General features: G+C 40.5%; 2 protein-coding genes across 6 annotated transcripts in view; both read right to left on the bottom strand.

Annotated features, from left to right (window-relative positions):
- Positions 1–1913: 1913 nt before the first annotated feature.
- On the bottom strand, positions 1914–7061 carry LOC113016185 (ras-related protein Rab-11B-like). The gene is made up of 5 exons (XM_026158809.2): positions 6900–7061; positions 4911–5106; positions 3454–3647; positions 3260–3340; positions 1914–3173 (listed from the first exon to the last, which is right to left on the bottom strand). Exons 1-5 carry the CDS (start codon positions 6937–6939, stop codon positions 3028–3030), a joined length of 657 nt encoding a protein of 218 aa, XP_026014594.1. The 5' UTR covers positions 6940–7061; the 3' UTR covers positions 1914–3027.
- Positions 7062–12063: 5002 nt separating this feature from the next.
- pip5k1ca (phosphatidylinositol-4-phosphate 5-kinase, type I, gamma a) overlaps positions 12064–21787 on the bottom strand; it is a 52958-nt gene continuing 43234 nt past the window's right edge. Inside the window, exons 16-19 of one of the 5 annotated variants that reach the window (XM_026158804.2) lie at positions 18691–18961; positions 15658–15726; positions 14487–14576; positions 12064–12350 (exon numbers count right to left, since the gene is read on the bottom strand). In XM_026158804.2, the coding sequence (XP_026014589.2) occupies positions 12348–12350; positions 14487–14576; positions 15658–15726; positions 18691–18961 (433 nt within the window). In that variant the 3' untranslated portion in view covers positions 12064–12347. Of the gene's footprint in view, positions 12351–14486; positions 14577–15657; positions 15727–18501; positions 18526–18690; positions 18962–21787 lie in introns of those variants that run through there. The other 4 variants (XM_026158806.2, XM_080296921.1, XM_026158808.2 and 1 more) reach the window with 4 other exon arrangements.

Raw genomic sequence — 21787 nt, 5'->3', positions numbered from 1 at the left:
ACTTCAGCTGTGAGCAGAATGTGAAGAAACATCCACTGTGACTTCTCTCTCTAAACATCTATGTACTGTGTTGAAGAGATCTGTACTAAAGTTGGGCCTGGGCTGTATTTCAGTGTAATACCAGTTTGTACCACGAGATGGTGCAGCGAGAAAACGTAACCTTAAACATGCAAATAATTAAATCACATCATTTATGATACTGTGCAAAAATCTTGATTCGCCCTTCATTTCTTTGTTTGCTTCCATAAAGTCAAACTGAAAACTGTTGATCTTGAGCAACTCATTTTTCCTTTTCTCTGCCTTGCACCCATTTTCAGAGGAGTGTTTTTTGCTTGGTGAACTGCTTACAACTGACCTATGTAACATTCACGCATAAAAAAAATGCTTTAAACTCAAGAGATGAACTAGTGTCATGTCTATACGTAACATGACAACTTAGCAAAGAAATTATTTTAAGTTTATGTTGAGACACGTTGTTACTAAGAGCCTATTTAAAGCTCTTTGTAACAACTAAGATTCTATTTTAATCTACAAAAAGTCCCAAAGATACCAATTGGACAGATATAAAATAGTATTTATGCACCAAGAAGGTGATCCTATTAGCCAAAAAATTAGCACATCTCAGTACTGTACGTACTGAACCTTGAACTTTTTGAGGAAACTGGACAAGTGGAGAACAGAAAAATGTCACAAAGGTAATGGATGCATACACTTAGAAAAACAGTGTCAGATTTTGATAGACTGTGGCCTGTAGAACTATGTCTGAAGACTACTTAAAGAAACTACAAGAAAGCTTGCCTCAGAGTTCACACTGTGTTGAAGAACGAAGGTGGCCAATTAATGACTCTGAAGCTCATTGGAAGTTTTCTTTCTTTAGCCTAATATTTTCATTTAAAATATATTTTTCCCAGCTAAAATGACATACATCCCACCAAATTGCATAGTGATTCAACACATATTGTGGTCTATAATAGCCACAACTATTAATAGACTATGTCTTTAAACTAACATATGTAACCAAAGTCATTAACCCAAGCAGGAGTAGAACAAATTCATGATCATAGTGTCTGTTTGAATCAATGACTGTATAATAGAGGTGCAATGGCCTCATTTAAAATCCAACAGAGCAGCTTTCCAGCTACTGAGGAAAAACCTGAAACCTTTTACACCAGTAACACCCTCAGATGCACCTGAAAACCCTAGGTGCTTTTCAAAAAGTTAACCTATGTACTTGAGGTCAAGGTCATTGAGATTCCAATTTGTCCGAGATGTTTATCAGATGTACTCATAGGATGAATTTGAAAACCTTATGTCATCTCGCTCTTGAGTTATAATGCTCACAAACCTTGTCGTCAATGTCACCTGCTTTCTCATAGTAGTGTATTCTCAGAATTGGCACTTCTTGTTTTAAATGTGCTTTGTAGACAGAAAGGCCTGCCCTGAATGTGCACTGAGATGTTACATGTAGTAAACTATCCTAATTTTATCGCTTTAACCTTATTTATACATTTCTAATAATTTTGAATACAACCTAAAAAAGTAGGTTTGTATCCCAAATGCCTAAGAAACCCATCTGTCAATTATTAAAACAACCCAGCTTAAGGTATGAGTAAACTGAGTAAGGGATACCAAAATAACTGTCTGCTGTATGGTCATATGGACAGGTTTTAGTTATGAGTCAGTATTTTCTGGTGTAATGCAAAAGTAGGAAAAAAGATTATATATACTCAGATTAAATTCACATTTAAATGTATGAGATGCTTTCTTATGAACACCTAATGCATGACAGCACCTCAACCAGATGGGTGGAAATATTTTTTTCCACCCAAGTATGAAAACAAAATTTGCATTTCTGATTTTCACTTCCATTTTTTCAAGTAAAACCCATTAATGTTGCTGAAGTGAAAGCAGTATGTGGGGAGTATTTATTTATTGGTTTTCCACAGATAATGTTCTGAGTTTACAAACTTTTATCAATTCCTGTTCAACAGTTAGGATTAATGACAGCAATGGCTTATTCGGTACAGAAATGTTACAATTTCAACTTCATTTTTCCTTTTCTGTCAGCATTGTTTTCCTTACAGGTAGCAAAATGCTACCTGATGAAAATTTTATGCCATTCTGAAACATAAGGTTCCACTGAAATAACTGGACTCTAGTGCAAAAAACCCCAATCTAATTCTGAAATTAAAGTTTGACATCATACACCACAACTTATAACAATGAATCTCCTGTGGACCGTTACACATTTGTTGCAAATAGCCTGGACCTTTTAGCAATCACCTGCAAGCATAACATCCTTGAACACGGTGAAATGAGCTTCCCCAAAACTGATTCTGATAGTTTCCTTTGGTATGTTTGTGTACTAAACTAAAATTCATTCACTCACACACACAAAAACAAAAATGTGTCATGTGTTTCATGCTTGCCTATAATGAGTCAGTCATTCATAGCCAGTCTGGTCCCAAGCTCATGCTAATTTCATGCCAGAGTGGGCACACAGCACAAAAGAGGAAAATTAAAATTAAAGAGGCAACCAGAAACTCTTGACAGACCACACATCAGCACTCCAAACGAACCTTCCTCTCATCTCCTCTTCTGCACCCACATTGCAAGACAGGCAGAATCAGGTCAACCCCACATGAAAATGAGACTCCACTATAGCAGATTAGGCTGAGAAAAGGAACCGAGTAAAAACACCTCTGAGCACTCATAAACAGGCCTACCGATCCCTCGCCACTCCTTCAGCAGGAGTGGGTCAATAGGATCATCACCTAGTGAATTAAAAAGAGATTGTAGTTAACAGCTTAACAATCGTCTTTCTTCTCAGTTTTCGTATTTTAGACAAGTTGTTTTGACACGGGACTCAGACGAACAAAGAAGAAAACAGCATAAAGGAATGTCAAATCTAAGAGTCTCTGTGTCAAACACTTCTGAACCCATGAGGGTAAGATGACAGCATCTGACAGTAGAAGGGAAAAGAGAAAAATCTGACACAAAGTCAACCAGAAAAAGAAAAAAGGAGGGTCACAGGCTTTGGCAGCAGGGGAGTTTGTTGCCCCTCTGCCCATCCATGGTTGGGGGGACACTTATGTCCACTACATTGTTGCCTGGAGAATCTTCGTGTGCAGATCTGTCTGATATTTGCTTCTGAGATACGATACGGTAGATTTCTAGGAAAGAAAACAATGGCATAAGAGGTCTAACAGTAGAGTACCTGGATGATTATTGAGTTGAGTTCACACTTTTTATTTTTTACCTGTGAGAATGCTCTTGAATGCTTCTTCTACGTTAGTGGAGTCCAAGGCTGAAGTTTCAATAAATGAAATAGTGTTCTTTTCTAAGGTTAAAAAAAAGAAAGAAAAGGGATTTTTATTTTACAGCAATTGAACTGAATGTTAAGGAGCTACTTTGACTGCTCCAAAGCAAAACAAAGAACACTCAAAAATCCACCTGCAAATGCTCGGGCCTCATCAGTGGGCACGGCCCTGAGATGTCGAAGGTCGCTCTTGTTTCCAACCAGCATGATGACGATGTTGTTGTCAGCGTGGTCCCTCAGCTCCTTCAACCAGCGGTCCACATTCTCGTACGTCAGGTGCTTCGCAATATCATAAACTAGGAGAGCCCCAACTGCGCCCCGATAATACCTGATGAAGATAGTTGATAATGATGGCTTTATGGCATCTAACTTTTTAACATTAACATGGTTTAGTATTAGTTTAAACCATAAATAGAAATTACAAGCCAAATGTATTTTCTTTTACACTTGTTTTGGTTATAATTGGTGACTAATAACAGTTTCATATAAAGACACTAAGGTTCACAATCATTTCCATCCCTACAGAAGTAAGGAGGACACACAAACAATACAAAGAAAACAACAGGACCTAATGATCCAATGGAGCAATGGCTTGCTGCTTTTGCTGAAAACAATAGTGCCACCAATCTGACACCACAAAACTCCAGCATCTCCAGCAGGATTTCTTGTATTGCATTTTATACCTTGTATTATTTTCACAACTTTTTATACATATAAATGTAACGGGTGTATTAAAAAAATCATTTATTTTTTGCTTTGTCAGTATCGTTTATGTACATATGTATGTGTATATATATATATATCTATTTTCTGTATTTATATTTTTGGAGCTTTTATTTTGTTTGTGTGACCTTTGACTTCCCACAAAGTCATTTCGCTATTCTCCTCAGTCACCCAGAGGCCCTGCTGAGGAGAGGTGCGTGTACGCTAGTGTTCCCGGTTACACAGCGATTAAACACAGTTAAAGTAAACAAAAGTGATTCAAGGATTGCTTGTTCCCTTTATGCATTTCGTCTCACGGCTTTGTTGGATGTTTTAGTGTTAACTGTTGTTTCCCTGTCGAGTACAGCACTTTATTGTAACATGCTAATTTGCCGATCCCAGGTTAGGGCACAGGCGCATGCAGGTGATTTCTCATGTGGTCCGCTATTCTTCTCTCTCCCTTAAAACTGTGCATGCAGAAGCCCAGTTAAATTTGCTGTACCGAGTTGTTTTTATTTTGAACAGTTTTGGGAGAATAAACCCGCCCCAGCTGGCAAAGCGAGAGTTGACTCCTCTCATCATTCACACAACACAACGTAGGAACAAGGCAGTCAGAGTTTCAGGCCAGACCGGCTACATAAACAGCTGTTACAAAATGGTTCCTCTTGGGTGATTAATTCCTCCTGATAACAAAAGGAATTTGGACAATTAATTTATGTAAAACTGGCACCAGGTCTATTACCCTAAGGGGTTCAAACACGTACTACTCAGCCACAATTATTAGCAAAGACACATCTCATTATACATGTCTAAGTGTGTGAACATTACCCTATAAATAACCATTACTAACGTAACACCTTAAGTAATGCATACGACAAAACAAACTCACGCTGAGGTGATGGCTCTGTAGCGCTCCTGCCCAGCTGTGTCCCAGATTTGAGCTTTTATCGTCTTGCCGTCCACCTGAATGCTGCGGGTTGCAAACTCCACCCCGATGGTGCTCTTGCTCTCCAAGTTGAACTCATTTCTTGTGAAACGGGACAGCAGATTACTCTTCCCCACTCCAGAGTCTCCAATTAGTACAACTAGAATCAAAATACACACCAGACACATGAAAAAACAAAGCAAACAGTAGACCTGCTGTGTCAGTGGTCTACCATGGCTCACTTAAGGCTGCAGCATTCCCACCCCTGTTACGCTGCACAGCCAGCCCAGAGAAATTTTTTTATTTTATTTAAGCCAGTCAAACTCGCCACAGCAGAATGCCTGCCCCCATCTCACCATATCCCTAACCCTAACATCCTCCTCTGTCACACCAACCCTCTGCAACCTCCTCTGAGGTTTTTCTCTTTTTTTCCTCGCTGGCAGCTCCATACTCAACATCCACTATTTCTTCTCTGCACATCCAAATAATCTCAGACTTGCCAAGCTTTCTATCTAAATCCCTCTGATGTCCTCATTTCTAATCTTGTTCATTATGGTCTCACCCAATGAAAATTTTAGCATCTTCAGCTTTGCCTCCTCCAGCTCGACCTCCTGTCTACTTCTCATTATCACCATTTCCAAGCCATACATCACAGTAGGTCTCACTACCATCTTGTAAAGCTTTGTTTTCACTCTTGCTGCTGTCTTTCTGTCACAAATCACACCTGACACTGGTCTCCATCCACTCTACCCTGACTTGACCCCAGGTATTAAAACTTCTCTACCTTCACTACCTCAGCTACTTGCATGCTTACCTATTCACCTTTCTCCCTCTCATGCACAGAGGAATTCTGTCTTGCTTCTACTGACTTTCATTACTCTTCTCTCTTAGTTCATACAGTCACCTATCCAGGCTCTCTTCCAGCAGCCACGTACGCTTACTACAGATCACAGTATCGTCTGCAAACATGACATTTCACAGAGACTCCTCCCTGGCCTTATCTGTCAGTCTGTCCATCACCACTGCAAACAAGAAGAGGCTCAGGTGGATCAGACGATCCGATCCCACCGTGAACCCAGTGTCACCACTGGCTCACTGCCCTCATACATGTCCTGCACTTCCCTGCTACCTCTGACTTCCTCATAGAGTACCACAGTTCCTCTGTATCGTTTGTTTTCTCTAGATCCACAGAGACACAGTGAAGCACTCTCTGACCTTCTCTACACTTTTCAAAGAAGGCATCACATCTATAGTGCCATACCGCTGCTAACTTATCATCAGCTTTGTTCTTATCCTAGTTTCCACAACTGCTTCCCCTTTTCTTAATGATGTGGCTCATCAGCTTTAATATTTTTAACACTTAAAAAAAAAATCATTTTTTTCAACACTGACATTTTCAAACTGACGTTACGCTAGAATTTCACTTTGTTCATGCACACCACCTTCACTAATATAAGACATATTTTGTCTAATGTTAACGTGACGACAAACAAATCTGATGATGTCAGAGAGAATAAAATGACATTAATTATTCCTGTTAGGCATACTCAAGGTCGTTATCACCAAGTTATCCAGCTAATTGATTTACAGATCAAATATAATCAGAACATGGGTTCGTTTCAGTTAACTTCAAAGTAGGAACGTCGTTGTGATGTTAGCGGCTAGCTACTTAAACACACTTTAAGCAGCCTGACAGCTGCCGTGTCTAAACTTACTCACTGGGATAAGGTGTATCCTAAAGCTAGGGAATGCACATTTGTTCACTGAATTTCCAAACTCTACCTGCAGCAGCGTCAGTTTTTTCAGCAGGTATCGTTTCATCGTTTGCTACTTTGCTACCAGTGGAGCTAACTTTAGCATTACTGACTTCCTCAGTTGCTCCTGTTGTTACCGAGAGCCATATTAAAGACGACCGAGACGCTGACATTCATCCCCCTTCAGAGATAAACTTACCTTTGAACAGGTAGTCGTATTCATCGTCTCGGGCTCCCATTTTAGAAGACTTATTTTTTTAAACTTTAACACAAACAACAACAATAACAACAACAACAAGCTTCTCCACCAGCAGGTAACAACCAGCAGGCACCGCCTTCTAGGAAGAGGAAAGGCACGTGAGTTTTGCAACTTCGAGTTAGGCCAATTGAAAAGTTAATCTCATTTACTGACAGACAAATCCACCAATCACATGAGTTCTTTGAAGATGCTGGCCAATCATCGTGTACCTTGAAAACACGACTACCATCGCAGCCTTTGTTCTCCTAATTTGGATGCTCGGAGCCTTCAGAGCTCGTCGACGTACCCCCCCTCTCCCCCCCCCCCCCCCCCCCCCACACACACACACACACTTTTTGAAGTAAAAAGTATTGCACAATATACACCAAGACGGAAAGACTATACTACACTGTGCTAGAAAAGCAGGATATACCATCTATTATTGTTATACCATGTTCATATTCTATCTATCTTTATCTTTTATCTTTTTCATTTACATCATTATAGTTGTAGGTAACTATAATACCCTGGTCAGAAATGGTTTAATTGTACCCGAAAGGATGTGCCTAGGCCAACACAGGCATCTGGTGATGCAATTATTCTTGTTCTTACAATTAGAGAAAAAGCTAGATTTGAGATTACACTCAGGTGTGCCTGTATGTCTGTGGTCATTGCCCGTGGCAGAGATAATGTTCTACAGATACATTATATTTAAAGGGCTGGGCTAAAGAGGTTAAAGGGATTATCTCGAATGAGATCATGTGGCTTTCCAGCTTTCTGCTTTTGCATGTGCAAATTTACAGCCTCTCCTGCAGTCCTACAGCCATTCTCATGACCTTAGGAAAACAATCTCAATGATGTTAAAGCTTAGCCTGTCCATTGTAATCCAGAGCAAAATATCAGCTTCTTAGATTTACTTTAGTTATTTAAAACATATTTTGGTTGTTTCCTCTGATAAACCTTTGAAGTGGCACCACCAAGTGGCCATATTTATAGCACTCTACAAAAACAACAACCCCTGCCATGCTTACAGAATTAATAATGTGAGACTTCCATTCAGCTTTTAGAATTGAAGAGGCCATTTGGATGAGAGGTGAAATGCCTTTAAGTTGTAAAAATAAATCTGACATAGACAATACTCTAGATGCTGGACGGGTCACATTTCAGGTTTCCCTATATGTTTTGTGGCCTCATGCAGGAGTTCTCAAACACTTTGTCCACTGATCAGAACCAAGCCACTAAAGGATTTGCATGGCCGGGTGAATGACTTTTTACAATGTAAATATTGCAAAGGAAACATTGTGCTGCTAACAACTGTTTTATCTGAGCCAGAGGTCTGAGTCATTGTTCGGTTTACCGCCTTGTTACTGACAAAGACATTACACAGTCTTTTTACTACCAAGCAGAAATATGGTGTTTAAGCCAAGGAGTCATGCCAGTGCATTTCTTTGAATCATCACTGTTTCCAGTCGTAAAGCTGAGACATGTTTTTCTTGAGAGAGGCAGTTCATCATCAGTTTATATAAATGGACTGTTCACAGGATATTGTTTTCAGTGACAAGTTTGGCATGTTTTTTTAAATAGGTTAAGATAAAAGTTACATGGAGATCAAACTGGGCAGCATGTGACCCATGAATTAAAATGTTTTTGACTCCTTAAGTCTGAAGTACTTTATTACTTACTAATGATTTGTGGAGTCAGACACAGAGGTTTATGTGGTAAGTTTCTCCAGTGGCCATGTTCAAAGTTTCGCTTCCATGTCACATGATTATTTTGCCAGGACTGTCAGAGAAGCTAATGCAGGGCATGTTGAGGTGCACTGTAGGAATGACAGATGGGTTCCACATGGGGGTGGGATTACTTCAGGGATCAGCTCTGAGGCCCCTCTTGTTTGTGGTGGCAATGGACAAGTTGACAGACGAGGTCAGGCAAGAGTTTCTGTGGACGATGATGTTCGTAGATGACAGTGACAATAGAGAGGAGGCCGTGTTGGAGATGGTAAAAATGTCGTGATTTTATTGGGAGGGACCAGGATGAACAGGATTAGAAGTTAGACCAGAGGGACAACTCAGGTTGAGGTGTTTGGAGACAAAGTTAGAGAGACGAGATGGTACGGACGTGTGCAATAGAGGACATATTGGATGAAGGATGTTGAATATGGAGCTGACCGGCAGAAGGAAAAGAGGAAGACCTCAGAGAAGCTTCACGGATGAAGGAGGACATGTAGAGGGTTGGTGTTACAGAGGTGGATGCTATGGTTATGGTGACATGGAGGCAGATGATTCAATGTAGTCAAACAGAGCCGCCAAAAGAAGAAAAACCACCCAACAAAGAACCAACTAAAACACATCATCTCCATGGACAACAATTCATAGAACTGCTTTATTTCGTATTCATTCTGATTGAGTCCAAACACACGCACACACAGTCATCTATTTATCCTCATGTATAAATAGATGAATTTACACAGATATACATAAATACACATTTCTGATATGCATATTCATTTTGATATCATGCTATGTCTCTGTAAAGGACTCTTCCTATTGGATGAGGGCACACTGGGATTTGAAAACACACACAACACAGCTGAACAGTTGGAAGAATCCCTATTGATCTGCATGTACATTAAACCCCACAAATCTTTCGGTTTTGGATATCATACAAAGACACAGCCGTGGTTTGCAAACCATAAATATACAGCAGCTGCATCTCAATAAACACACTGAAGAATATGGTACAGTAAAATCATGTAGATTGCAATCATTTCTTGCCCAGCAGCAAAAATGAAACCAAATAAAAATAATATTTTCCCGATTCAAATGGAAAATATATTTGTATATCTTTATATATGTATTTATAGTTTTATGTACACATTCTCAGGAGCACAACTATGAGAAAGAAAAATAAATATTACAGCACAAGTGGAAAAAAATATAAACAACAGACCTATATGTAAAATTTCCTAATAAGGCAATTAACGTAAAAGCTAAACTGTACAAAATATTGCTGCTATGGTCTTCATCTGATGAACAACAGCAAACTGATTACAACTGGCCACTGCACGTCATGAGAACAAACCGATTCTTATTTTACAACACCTGACATTGATGTAACCTCCCTTACACACAAACACACGTAAAAAGGTACCAACGAACCGAAGAAACTGCCTGTAGTTAGTTTAAAAAACCCAAAAACCTCCAAATCTTTAAGTCTTTAAGATGTCAGCCACAGAGAGACTACAGTAAACACTAAATGTACAATGACTGTGATTGATGTCACAGACACATGTGCACACACACACACAAACACACAATCCTAAAATAAATACTGTCCAAATATCAGCATGTGTGAGCAGAGACTCTTATCTAAGAACTCGAAAATATGACTTCTGGATAATGTGACGAGTGTTTATTTGGCCTCTACCACTAGTTCGTCTTCAGGTCCTTTTAATGAGTGCAAACAACGTTCAACCCATTCACAAACTGCTGTGTCTCACCAAGCCAACACGCACTGCGTTCACTGGAATATACAGGTAACAGCTACGATATCGACCGCAAACACTACAACTGGTGCTCTACATCTACAAACATTGGAAAGATTCCCCGATTTCTTGACGTGAGGAGGTGATGTAGAAAAAGATATGCCGATTCTACTGTTACAAATGATCCCTGTGCGTCGGTCCGAAAGCAGGGCAACACTGGAAGACATTGTGTAGACATGAAAATTACTCTAATGACAATGTCTGCTGCCTTAGTGTTGTAATTGACGCCTTCTATTTTGAAGGCAAGAGTCATCACCCTCAGCTATTGGAACAACATGTGGTGTAGTGGAAAACAACACTGAATTAGACAACACATGAAAAAGAGAACAAAATACCGCAAAATACCGCAGTGAAGAAAATGAGCAAAACAAAAAGTCTTTGGATGCAAATAGATTAAAAAAAAAAATGAGTGAAAAGTACCAGTCGTGAATATTACAATCAAATACAAACAGACAAATAAATAAAAGTTCACAGTAGTAAAAACAGCTGAAGAAAAGTTTAGAAATGAAAATATAACAACAGGACTTAAGTTTTAATAATGCTGTAGGTGAATATGTTTTTGCTTTTTTTTTTAAGTTAAACTGCATATTTTCACTACTTTAAAGGATGACAGAGATATCTGGATGTTCTGCTTTGATTGGCTTAAAGTGGTTTTCACTGTAACTCCTGTACTGCGAGCACAGAGCCCTCCAACATCACGGGATACAGAAGAGTAATCCACTGACTCAGGGGGGAAAAAAAAAGAAAAAGCTCTATTTATCCGAGTTATGTTAGGCTATGGTGGCTGCCTAGTAAGACGTACTTTGCACACTTGGTTTTGCAAAAATCTTTTAGCATCAAACTGTTCTGAATTTTGTGATGATGACCTCTGGTAAGATTATCATGGAAAAGCAGACACAGCTAATTAACTTCAACAGCAGCGGCATAGTGGAAATGGGCACCATACTGGCAGCAATTACAACCACTGAGCTGGAGATTTCCTTCGAACTGGTTGGAAACACAGCAGCCAGTGCAGTCACAGGATGACTGATATGTTCCAGTCTAAGGTAATTGCACTGGAGATAATTTTGAGATTAACGAGTTTAATTTCATTTTTCTTCAAATTAGGTTTCCTTACTGGGAGAAACCACTTTATATGCTCCTAGTTCTGGATGTGCCATTCATTTTCTTTATTGAGAACCGAAGGCAGTGTAGCATTAATATAGCTTCATTAAAGCCTCGCTACAAAAGATGAACAGTTGCTTAAAAATGGAAAACTTTAATACTTTAAAACTTACAGGTACATTTCTATAAGGAGCATCCACTCAATTTAGCATTTTTTTAACCCGTATTTGTGTCATGGATCAATGTTTTAATGAGCTTCTTGTGGTTTTGTTTGATCACAGAACCCAGGAGATGTCTGCTGGCTAGTATGTGTGACCACTTTGCAACATAAAGGATATCACGAATAAAAATGACTTTCAGAGATTCGTCGGGAAAGAGTCGGTTGGAGGGCTGTGTTAGTGTGAAACAGAACAAAAAGTAGGTTATCGTGCTCTTTTGGGTGTGTCAAACATACAAGACTACATACAGCCTTATGCGCACTATGTCACGTATACAATTATTTATTAAACTGATGTAATAAATTTCATTTGTCAAAGGGTGAAAGGCAGGGATGGTTGCAAACCAGTGATATCATCACTGTCAGGGTTTTTTCTCCCTCTGGTACTCTGGTACAGTCACTTTTTCCTCTCAGTGTGTTTCTGTATGCATGTTTTTAAATCCTGGTTCAGACAGAGATCGCGCTGCTGCCACTGAGGTCTGGACTTCAGACTGATGAGTCCTCTCCGCTGAGACGTTCACTCCTGTCTGCCAGAAAACAGGATTTACTGTGGGAGACAGACAGACTGAGTTAATGCATTCAGAAGAGTGAAAATGTTTCATTTCCCCCCTGGGTGTACAGCCTGTAAACTCTCATTAATTATTTGGAAATGATAAATAAACACCGAGCCATCAAATCAAAGTGCAGCTACAGATGAAAAGCAAACAGGAAGCCAGGACAGTGAGCTCAGGCAGAGTTCCTTAACAGCAGGTAAAGGCAGGTATAAAAAAAATAAAAAAATATTTTTTACAGGCTACGGCCGTCTGATTAGTTTGATTTTCCAGCAATAATCCCACATATAGTAAATATTTCTTGTATCTTCTAGAAACCACACTTTTTTTACCTGGACTGTCTAAACAATCCCAATCAAACTATGAACACTTTCTACTCTTTAGCTCATGTTCCTCACCAGCTGACGTACAACTTTGTACGTGATGTTTTTTTGTTAGTTTGTTTGTTTACCAATGACATAACCTTTCTGGATTATTATAATTATGACCGGTTGGTGACTGGCTGCTGGAAGGTGAAATCTGCAGCGAAGAGGATACTGAAAACCTCCTTGTGATTGCTGTGGTTGGTAGTAGATTGCCATGGTTGCCCATAGTTTGCATAGGAGACGCTCACTTGCATGTAAATTGTGAAGCTGAACACGAGTGAAATTTGAAAAAACGAGAAACGGAGAACGTTCGCCTTCAGTTTAAAAATTGTTTCATATTGCTACAAACAAAATGCTTCCAAATGTGCAACTTTGACAACAAACAGTCTCCATTTCCGTCTTGCATCGGACCTTTCGCAGTTTCACGACCACTCGGCGAGCAGTTGGCGACTGTTTTCACACATGCCGGCGTCTTCGCTGCAAACTACAGGTGATTTCTGGAATCTGCTAATGATCAACGCAATCACACAGTTTTCAGTGCAACACCTTATTTCACTTAGTGCTAGCAACCTTCAGCAACCCCTCATCAACTGATTGGGGATAAACATTTTTGGCAGACTGTTAAACTGAATTGAACTGAGCTGAATTTTCCCTAGCGACTGCTTGTTGCCAGGGATTCGCTGACTGGTCTTTAGGCTCTAGGTATGACTGAGGCTTTATATGCAGCTGATGGGGTCAAAATCTGTCATTCGAGCATTGCTGCTCTTCATTAGACAATGATGCTGCATTTTCAGTCACATGACTCTAGTCACATGATGATGTCACACTGATGGAGTGTAATTGGCCAAATTATACTGACATCTTACGTTTACAATAAGAAAGTGGAGCTCTGTGTTGTATGAGCTGTTGATTTTTGTTTTCTGCCTTTTTTAAAAAATAGTAGATTTGTTTATGTTTTGTCTTTTTTTGGGGGGGGGGGGCTACTTAGTAAAGAAAGGTCTAGCGTGAGAAGCAGATGGAAAAACAAAATGAGTTGGGAAAAAAAACAGATTAATGCCGCTTTTGCATTAAAGCGACATTAACAAAGTAGACTGGCTCACAAACACCTCGTAAAGTTAACAAACCCAAACTAAAGTGACCTAAACGCCATTCTGACTTTAAATTTGCATAAGTTTGAGTGACTTATTTGTCTAATTTACATAACTGTTAAATTCGGTAGTATTTAAATATAAACTTAAACCAGAAAATAAACTCGTTCCTCATAAACTCAAAAGAACTCATCACATTGCCTCCGACTGACTGAATAACTAGAAACCGGGTTTTGATGTTCAATAAATTGCAACTTGTCAGGTTAGTCTAAACGGCTTAAGCAGAATGAGCCATGGCGCTCTGGTGACACATGAGCCGATGGATGTGTGTGTTAAAGTCTGAGCAGCTTGTTGTTGGAGGGACGCGGGATGGCTGGTCGTGGACTAAATGATCACAGAGGCAGTCGATGACCATTTCCACCCATTTGTCAATGAACAATGAATGCTGTAATGTAGGAGTGGGTTTCTGGACGCAGACCAAGCGTACTCTTGAAATAGTAATGGACTTTGGGACCTGAGAAGCTTTGCCTACATTTACTGTAGCAGCTTCGTGCAGAGTGTAGCGTTACAGCTCATCCTTCCCTAAGAACAAACCCAAACATGGTCCCGAACAAATTTCATTCCACTTCTGGGGGAAACTTTCTGTGCTTCATATTTTAGTCCGATGCATCTCACTTACTGTCTCTCTTTCCCAATCCCCATCTGGCAGGGCCTTAGACTCTGAGCCATAGTGTAGCGGAGAGTACACCCAGGTCCTGTCCTCTGGAGGCTGTTTTTACACACCCACCACAGCAGAGGGGGCCAGAGGGACAGAGGAAAGGCCAGAGGCACAGAGACAAGCAGCAGGGGCAGGCAGGAGAGAAAGACACAGGAGATCACAGGAGAAAAGACAAGACAGGAAATGAAAATTAGGGATGCATTAAGGAGGAATGTTGTTGAGACATACTGGAGAGTGTGAACGTTGAAAGTGTTTGGAAGGATGTGTTCATCCTGGCTGAATTGAACATGATGTTAATATCTTATACAAAAACAAACCAAAAAAAATGCTGTAAACATGTAAATATAAAGATGAACCTCAGTGATGTGTGCCTGAATCACATGTCTTGGTGTTTTGTAACATTTGGACTAAGTCCTGGGGAGCAAAGCAAGGGATGAGCTGCTAAATCATCCAAGCGGGAAGTATGAGGAGCGAGAAGGAAGGAGATGGGAATGGCGAGCGGGGGGTAGCCAGGATGCCGGGACATTCAGACACAGACACAGAAAGCATCCTCGTCAAAGAAAAGCAAGGGAACAAGATGTCTTTTTCCCCTTTTCCAACAAGCAAACATGTCTTTTGTTTTATGTGTTGTTGTTGTTCGTTTGAACTCAGTGTTGTTTAGAGTCTCTAAAAAGTCTCGCCATTATCATTCTCGGGGTACCAGCCCTTTAAGATAGGGAAGCCGCTGCAACACGGCAACAGGTAACAGGGATGGAGGTGGATGTCACACACTCACACGCTTGCACATGTATATTTACACACACACAAAGCTCAGCACATTGCAATAAACACACTAACTACACAGGTGCAAAGAGAAATAAAGCAAGCTGTCAGTGAGTGAGGAAACAAATACTCAAAAGAAGATGAATATAAAAGAAACTGTCAAATAAGAAGCTTCCTGTCACTTTTTTAACCTGCTGTGAACAGGTTTTGTTCTTTAGTTTCAACATGATCACAAAACAACATAATCAGTTGATAAATCACAACAATCCAAAAAACCTTGTTTCCTCTCAACACTGCAATCAAATATAGCCTAACAACGGGAACAGCTACTGTTACAAGGCCACTGCTGTCTAACTTATATCTCACTTACTGGCTGACCAGACTGGCATTTCCTCCTTTGTCGGAAAGGAGAGACCACCCAGGTCCTCCCATCAGGAAACTGACAACAGCAGAGGTACATGACAGATGGACAAACAAAGACAGATGAAAAGCTGAAAATAGGGTGGAGGGGGACACGGGGCGAGGAGGGAAACTCAAAATAAAACACTGACGATAAAAAAAGGAAGCATGCTGGGGTGAAAATGGAAAAGGCGCGGATACACTGGATAAGTCGATGGTCACAGCTAGATTCACGTGTTTGGCTGCCGCCTCTGTTTTCATTTCCCGCTTGCATACAACAACACCATCTCGCCACTTTCATTATGGCTTCTGAAGAAAATCACAATAATGAGAACATGTGAAATAAGAGAGAGCGCATGGAGGGAGTAAACAAAGGATGTGAGGTGGAAAGGGAATGGCAAAAAACTGAACGTTTGAGCGAAGAGGTGTAACGGGTTAATGGGGTGGACATGAGAGGCAACAGAAATGAGAGTGAGCAAAAGAAGAGAAACAAACATATGATGTGAATCATAAAAACTAAACTCCCAATCAATCTCTTCTTTTCAGTCTCGCAGCTGTGCTGTTTTTTAATGGGGAACTACACAAGCTTAAATGCTGACAAATCTTCAAAATTCAGACATATACTTAATTTCCATCTCTGGAAAATCTACAATTTAAAACCATTAAATTGTTCCAGCAGCTTGATAGACTATTAAACAGAGTCTTGGGATGATAAACTGGGTTTTTATGCATCACAATTCGCTCCTCCTTGCAGAAATGATGGAACAAATCTCACAAGCACTGAAATCTAATTCATATTGATTTTCTCGAGTAAAAACCGTTCCCATAATTTGGTCGTGTTAAAATAAGCAAACCAAAATGTGCAGAAAATCAGATTAAAGAGATATTTTTGATGTAAACGGATATTTTCTGTAGTCCCAACAGACCTGAGTGTGATCTTGATCTATCTAAAGCAAAGCCATGCCTTCCCTTGAAGGACCTTGAAAAGCTCATTCGTGCTTTTATCACTTCCAAATTGGACTACTGTAATTCTCTCTACTCGGGCCTCCCATATTCTTCTAGTCACCGGCTCCAGTTAGTTCAAAATCCAGCTGCGCGTCTCTTAACTGACACTAGAAATTATGATCGCACCAGTTTTAGTCAACTTGCACTGTATCAATTTACCTTTAAAATTCTAAACAATTTGGCTCCCAGCTATCTATGTGAACTCCTCCATTTGTATATTCCTAATAGAGGACATAGATCTTCCAATCAAATGCACCTGACGCAACCAAGGTCTCATCTGAGGTCCTGAGGTGATCGGGCCTTTGCTATCGTAGCACCCAGACTCTGGAATAACCTCCCTCCTTATATTCCGTCCTCGGAGTCCATCCAGTCTTTTAAATTGCATCTTAAAACTTATTATTTTGTCTGGCTTTTGATTCAAACTAGTTTGTTATTTCGTGGCTAGTTATGCTGTTTACCCATATTGTTTCCTGCCCTCCTTTTAACTGTTTTTTATTCTGTCTTATGCTATTGCTCTGACCGACCTTGAAGCACTTTGGTCAACTTTGTTGTATTATTATTCAATAATAATAATAATTATTATGCTATAGAAATAAATTTTGATTTCATTTGATTTCATTTTAGACATTAGGCATTTAAACACTGCTCCAGATTGTAGCATGTTAATAGTTTCATTTGAAACTTCTGAGAAATAATTTCCGAAACACGTGTCTTGCTCTTCATGTGTGAATGAACCGGAGCAGCACCTGAAGTGTTTAAGATTGGAACAAGCCTTTTGGGCAATCATGCAGAAATCCTATTTATTCTTCAGAGCGAGAGGAGAGCACAAAAAGACGAAAGGCTAAACTGAGTATTGTGGTACAAATCCAGTCTAAACACACTTGTCCGTACTCCTTTTATACTGTAGTTTGTGTTGTTGGCATTTCATCAGCAGCTAATAGAACAACAAGCTCTTTGCCACTCCATGAAGTCCCTTCTGAGCGCTCTGCCTGTGGCATGCTTCTTTGTAGTTACACTTCAGGATGTGTGTAGTGTCACTTTTTGTCACGCAGTGCTACAGACCCCCTGCTGCTGTGCACAGAGAGAGGATCTCCTGCTTTTGAAGCTTGTAATGGGCGTCAGCCACAGCCGGGTAGATGAGAAGGCTGTTAAATTACTGAGGGAGCTCACAGACTAACCTGTTGGTCATTAAAGTTTCTCAAAGCCACATTAGAAGGTGTTTAATTCCTGACAGGCCAAGTGAGAACGTTTCTATCTGTAACTGTGATCACTAGCTCTGCTCTCCTTCACCCGATGCTCATACATTCATTTATAGCTACGCTTTTGGGTAGACTGCTAGCACAATACTATCTGACAGTACTGAGACTGAGCAGATGAAAATGGGGGGAAAAAAAGCTTTAAATGTTATTTAGAAAAATCCTGTGAGTGTGTGTGTGTGTCTGAAGGTTGGCTCGAGATCATTTGAGACGGGAGCAACAAAGTGAAGGTATACATCACTCTAATATCACTCAGCAAACACTCCAAACCAAAGCGCACACCTGTGTTTAAAGAAAACATTTTGGGAAATATGCCTCTTGCTAAGAGGTAGATGAGACGAGTAACTCGACTCTCACATCTAAACACTAATCTACCTGCCAACAGACTAAGCTGAGCATTAAAAACAGGATAACAGATATCAGTCTTATAACTTGCCTCCAGCAAGAAAGCAAAATGTTTCCCAAAACATTTCGATTAGCTGAAAGCACCACACACTGCAAACAAGAGCTGCGCACACTCTTTTTCCCGTACCAGCCTGATCCTCCGCTCCTTTCCTGTAGTCTACGTGTTAGCGCATCTGTAGGACAGCGTCAAACAATTCAGTCTATTCAGTTAAGATACACCGACTCTGACGTGATGATGTGATGGCTAAAAAAACAAAGCCAAACTAAAAGATTAGAGAAGTGATGAAAGCTGCTGCTTTGTGTTTGCTGCACATGTCCGAGGGTATGTTTGTACTTACAAAGTAGATATCTGTGATTGGCACATCGTCGTCGTCATCAACCGAAGCCTGACTGGTGCACCCTGAACCGGACACCTGGCTGGCCCTGTCTGCTTCCACTGCCACCGCCTCCTTTGGGCTGTATGTGGCTTCTTTGGGTGGCCCCGGGGAGGAGGAAGCAGCTAGGGCAGATGATGATGCAGAGGAAGCAGCCTCAGGTGCTGACAAAGAGCCTGAAGGTTCTGCTGCGGCACAGTCTAGAGCGTCTGTGCCGGCTACTTCCTGAACGTCACTGTGGAAAAACGAATGTTGTATTGTTAGAAAATGAATGCAGGGAGAGGGTCTCCAATTGGCAGCATTAAATTAGCTGTTAATAGTTCTTTTATATGTATGCAGACAAGCACAATTGGATTACTTTGATTCAAGAAGAGCGTAACTATGTGGTCAAAGTGCAGCACACAGTTTCAGGTATTTATAAAAATGTTGCATCCTGTTCAATTCACCTCACTTTATGTATTAATGTATTTTAACAAGAGCAGAAACAAATCTGCCTGCACATCCACCTACACACAGACCCACAGCCGTTAAGAGCCATTAATTGGGTCACTTGCCATAAGCCACTTTCCAGCAGCAGGGCAGAAGAGTGGGACCAAGCTATTAGAGAAAATTCAACAGCTGTGCGTATATGTGCGGTGGGGGTGTTTGTGGTTTAGATGCTTAAGCTTAAAGATTTGCCAGCTGGCTGTGTGCTGCCACAATCCTTTATTGTTCCTGGCCAGATCATCGACTATTAGGAAGGATTTAGGCACATCCACATTGCTTTCTCAGCTTCTGTGTTTGAGTTTAGCTCCACCAGAGGAAAAGCCCGGCAGCAGGCCAAGCAAGCAAAAAAAGGAGACTTGGCATCTCCAAGTGAAGAACTGAATGGCTGAACAAACGAGGGGAGACGGGATGATTGTTGCCATGCAAAAAGATGCTCCCTTACTCAGTTCGTCTCAGCCCATTTCACCCCACCTCTTTCTTTTTATTTATTTATTTATTTTTTTACACAAAATGTTTCACTACACAGTTTTTTCTGCCTGCCTTCTTCACAAATTGCTCCTTATATTTATCTTTTCTTTTCATCTTCTAATTAAATATACAATTTCTCCACTTCATGTCGGCCTTCTCACCTCCATCCAACCCATTTCCAAAGCTGCAGGTGTGTTAGAAGCAGCTTCTCAGAGGAGCGTTGAGGCAGTTAATCCATTCGCCTATCACTGTCTCGGCTGCTCTCGCCACCCCTTCCTTCCTCCCCGCCAGCTCTTTCCAGACCCCCAGGCCTTATGTCTAGCCACTGCCTTCTCACCATCAAACCCAATTATTCAGTTGGCTTCCCTCGGCAACCGCACCCCAATCTCCACTGACCTGACTCCAGGAAAACTCCACCGTGTTTACATTACGTCTGTTTAAGTCTGTAAAAATGAAAGTTATTTAGTTTTTGTTTTCAAAATCCAGAGCGGCATAAAGTGTTGCTCTAACTCTCTTTGTTTCACCTTGAAATTAAAACTAACATGCAATCCAATCTAGTTAATCAGAAACATTTTAAAATATACAAAGTGTGGGATAATCGCAGCTTTATGGGCGGTAGCCTCAGGCGTGAAAGCTTCCCGACCCACTACCCTACTTTTTCTGATCGTTTCCCCCATGTTTGGGTTTTTTGGATTTAGTGTCTGCACCATGTTCCCATTTAAAAAAACAGGAGATAAACACTCCTTATGTATGCATGTGGGCACTCTCTCATAACCTAATTACTATAGATGCATGCCCCTAAATTCACCTGCAGCATTTATTTCCCCATAACAAGAGAACCCTGACCTCATGAACAAATGGGTTAAGCTGCTTTCAGTGTTTCTCTGTGTTCCACTGTGTGTGTGTGTTTGTGTGTGTGTGAGACAGGTGAGGTGTGTTTACCTAACAGCTGGCTAAGTCCTGCTGAGACACAGGCAGCAGGTTATTTATAGTATGGTGTCAAACTGAGTCATATTGCGGTAATAGAGGAGCCTCGTTCTAGCTCTTTCTGTATTTGGGTCACATGTATGATAAGAGCTGCCTCTTTCTTTCACGTCTTTCTGTCGTTTACAGTGAAAAGGACAGAGGCTGTGACTTTGTTTCTTTTATTCATAATGGTCTGTTTTGTGCATGGTGGAAAATATTCATCATTAAGCATTTTGTGGGACTAATATGGCAACATGCCAGGTGGCAGCTGTATTACATCGTTTTTATCTATTTTAAATGAGGATATTTTTAAAAGTATACAAATACTTAGTCCGTTTACAGGTACTGAGAAACGCTTGCTTAAAGAATAAACTTTAGACCAAAGCATTGGTTCGTGCCGCCCCCTAACTCTGGGTGAGGCCAACAGATAGAATAAAGATGGGAACCATGAAATAATGAACCCCAAGCTGCACTAGTTTGCATGTGTCCATGGGAAAGACACTGAACTCTAAATGAACCCCAATGCATCCATTAATGTGTGTATATGATGGATAAACCAGTGTGGATACCACGTTCATGATGCAAACCTCCCGTTCCACCACATCAAAATATGTTTACTGTGGAGACTATTTGAGTACAGTACATGTTCTTTTTTTGCTTGTTTTCTCTCAACAGGTGATAAAGATGATTTTTGTGACACGATGCTTGAAGCATCCATCAGAGGATGGTCACATTGTGGTCATAAAGAGATGGACACGGTCAGCAAGAATGCAAAAGTAGACTTTGGTATATAAACGATGCTCAGTTAGTACTAAGCACCCCTTCTTTTGGACCATTCTCTGCAAACCTTAGAGATGTTTGTGTGGGAAAGTCCCAGCACCAACAACCATGCCATGTTCAGAGTCACGTAAATCACATTTTTGCTCCTTTCCCCTTTAGCACGTCTGTGGTGTAAAACGTGCCACCAAAAGTTCCTCCAAAGGTTCCTGGTATCTATCGAAAAATCTTAAACATGTTTTGCAGCTGGCTGACCAACGATGTAAAAGTCGATGTTGGCACAGGTTTAGGATATTTAATTAAACTCAGTGTTATGTGAATACACAGGTTACAAGTGTGTTTCTGATGTTTTGTTCTTGTAAAT

Source organism: Astatotilapia calliptera, chromosome 23 (assembly GCF_964374335.1).
Source record: "Astatotilapia calliptera chromosome 23, fAstCal68.1, whole genome shotgun sequence".
Taxonomy (NCBI): Eukaryota; Metazoa; Chordata; class Actinopteri; order Cichliformes; family Cichlidae; genus Astatotilapia; species Astatotilapia calliptera.
Note: the sequence above shows the minus strand (reverse complement) of the source record. Positions and strands in the feature narration are given on the sequence as shown.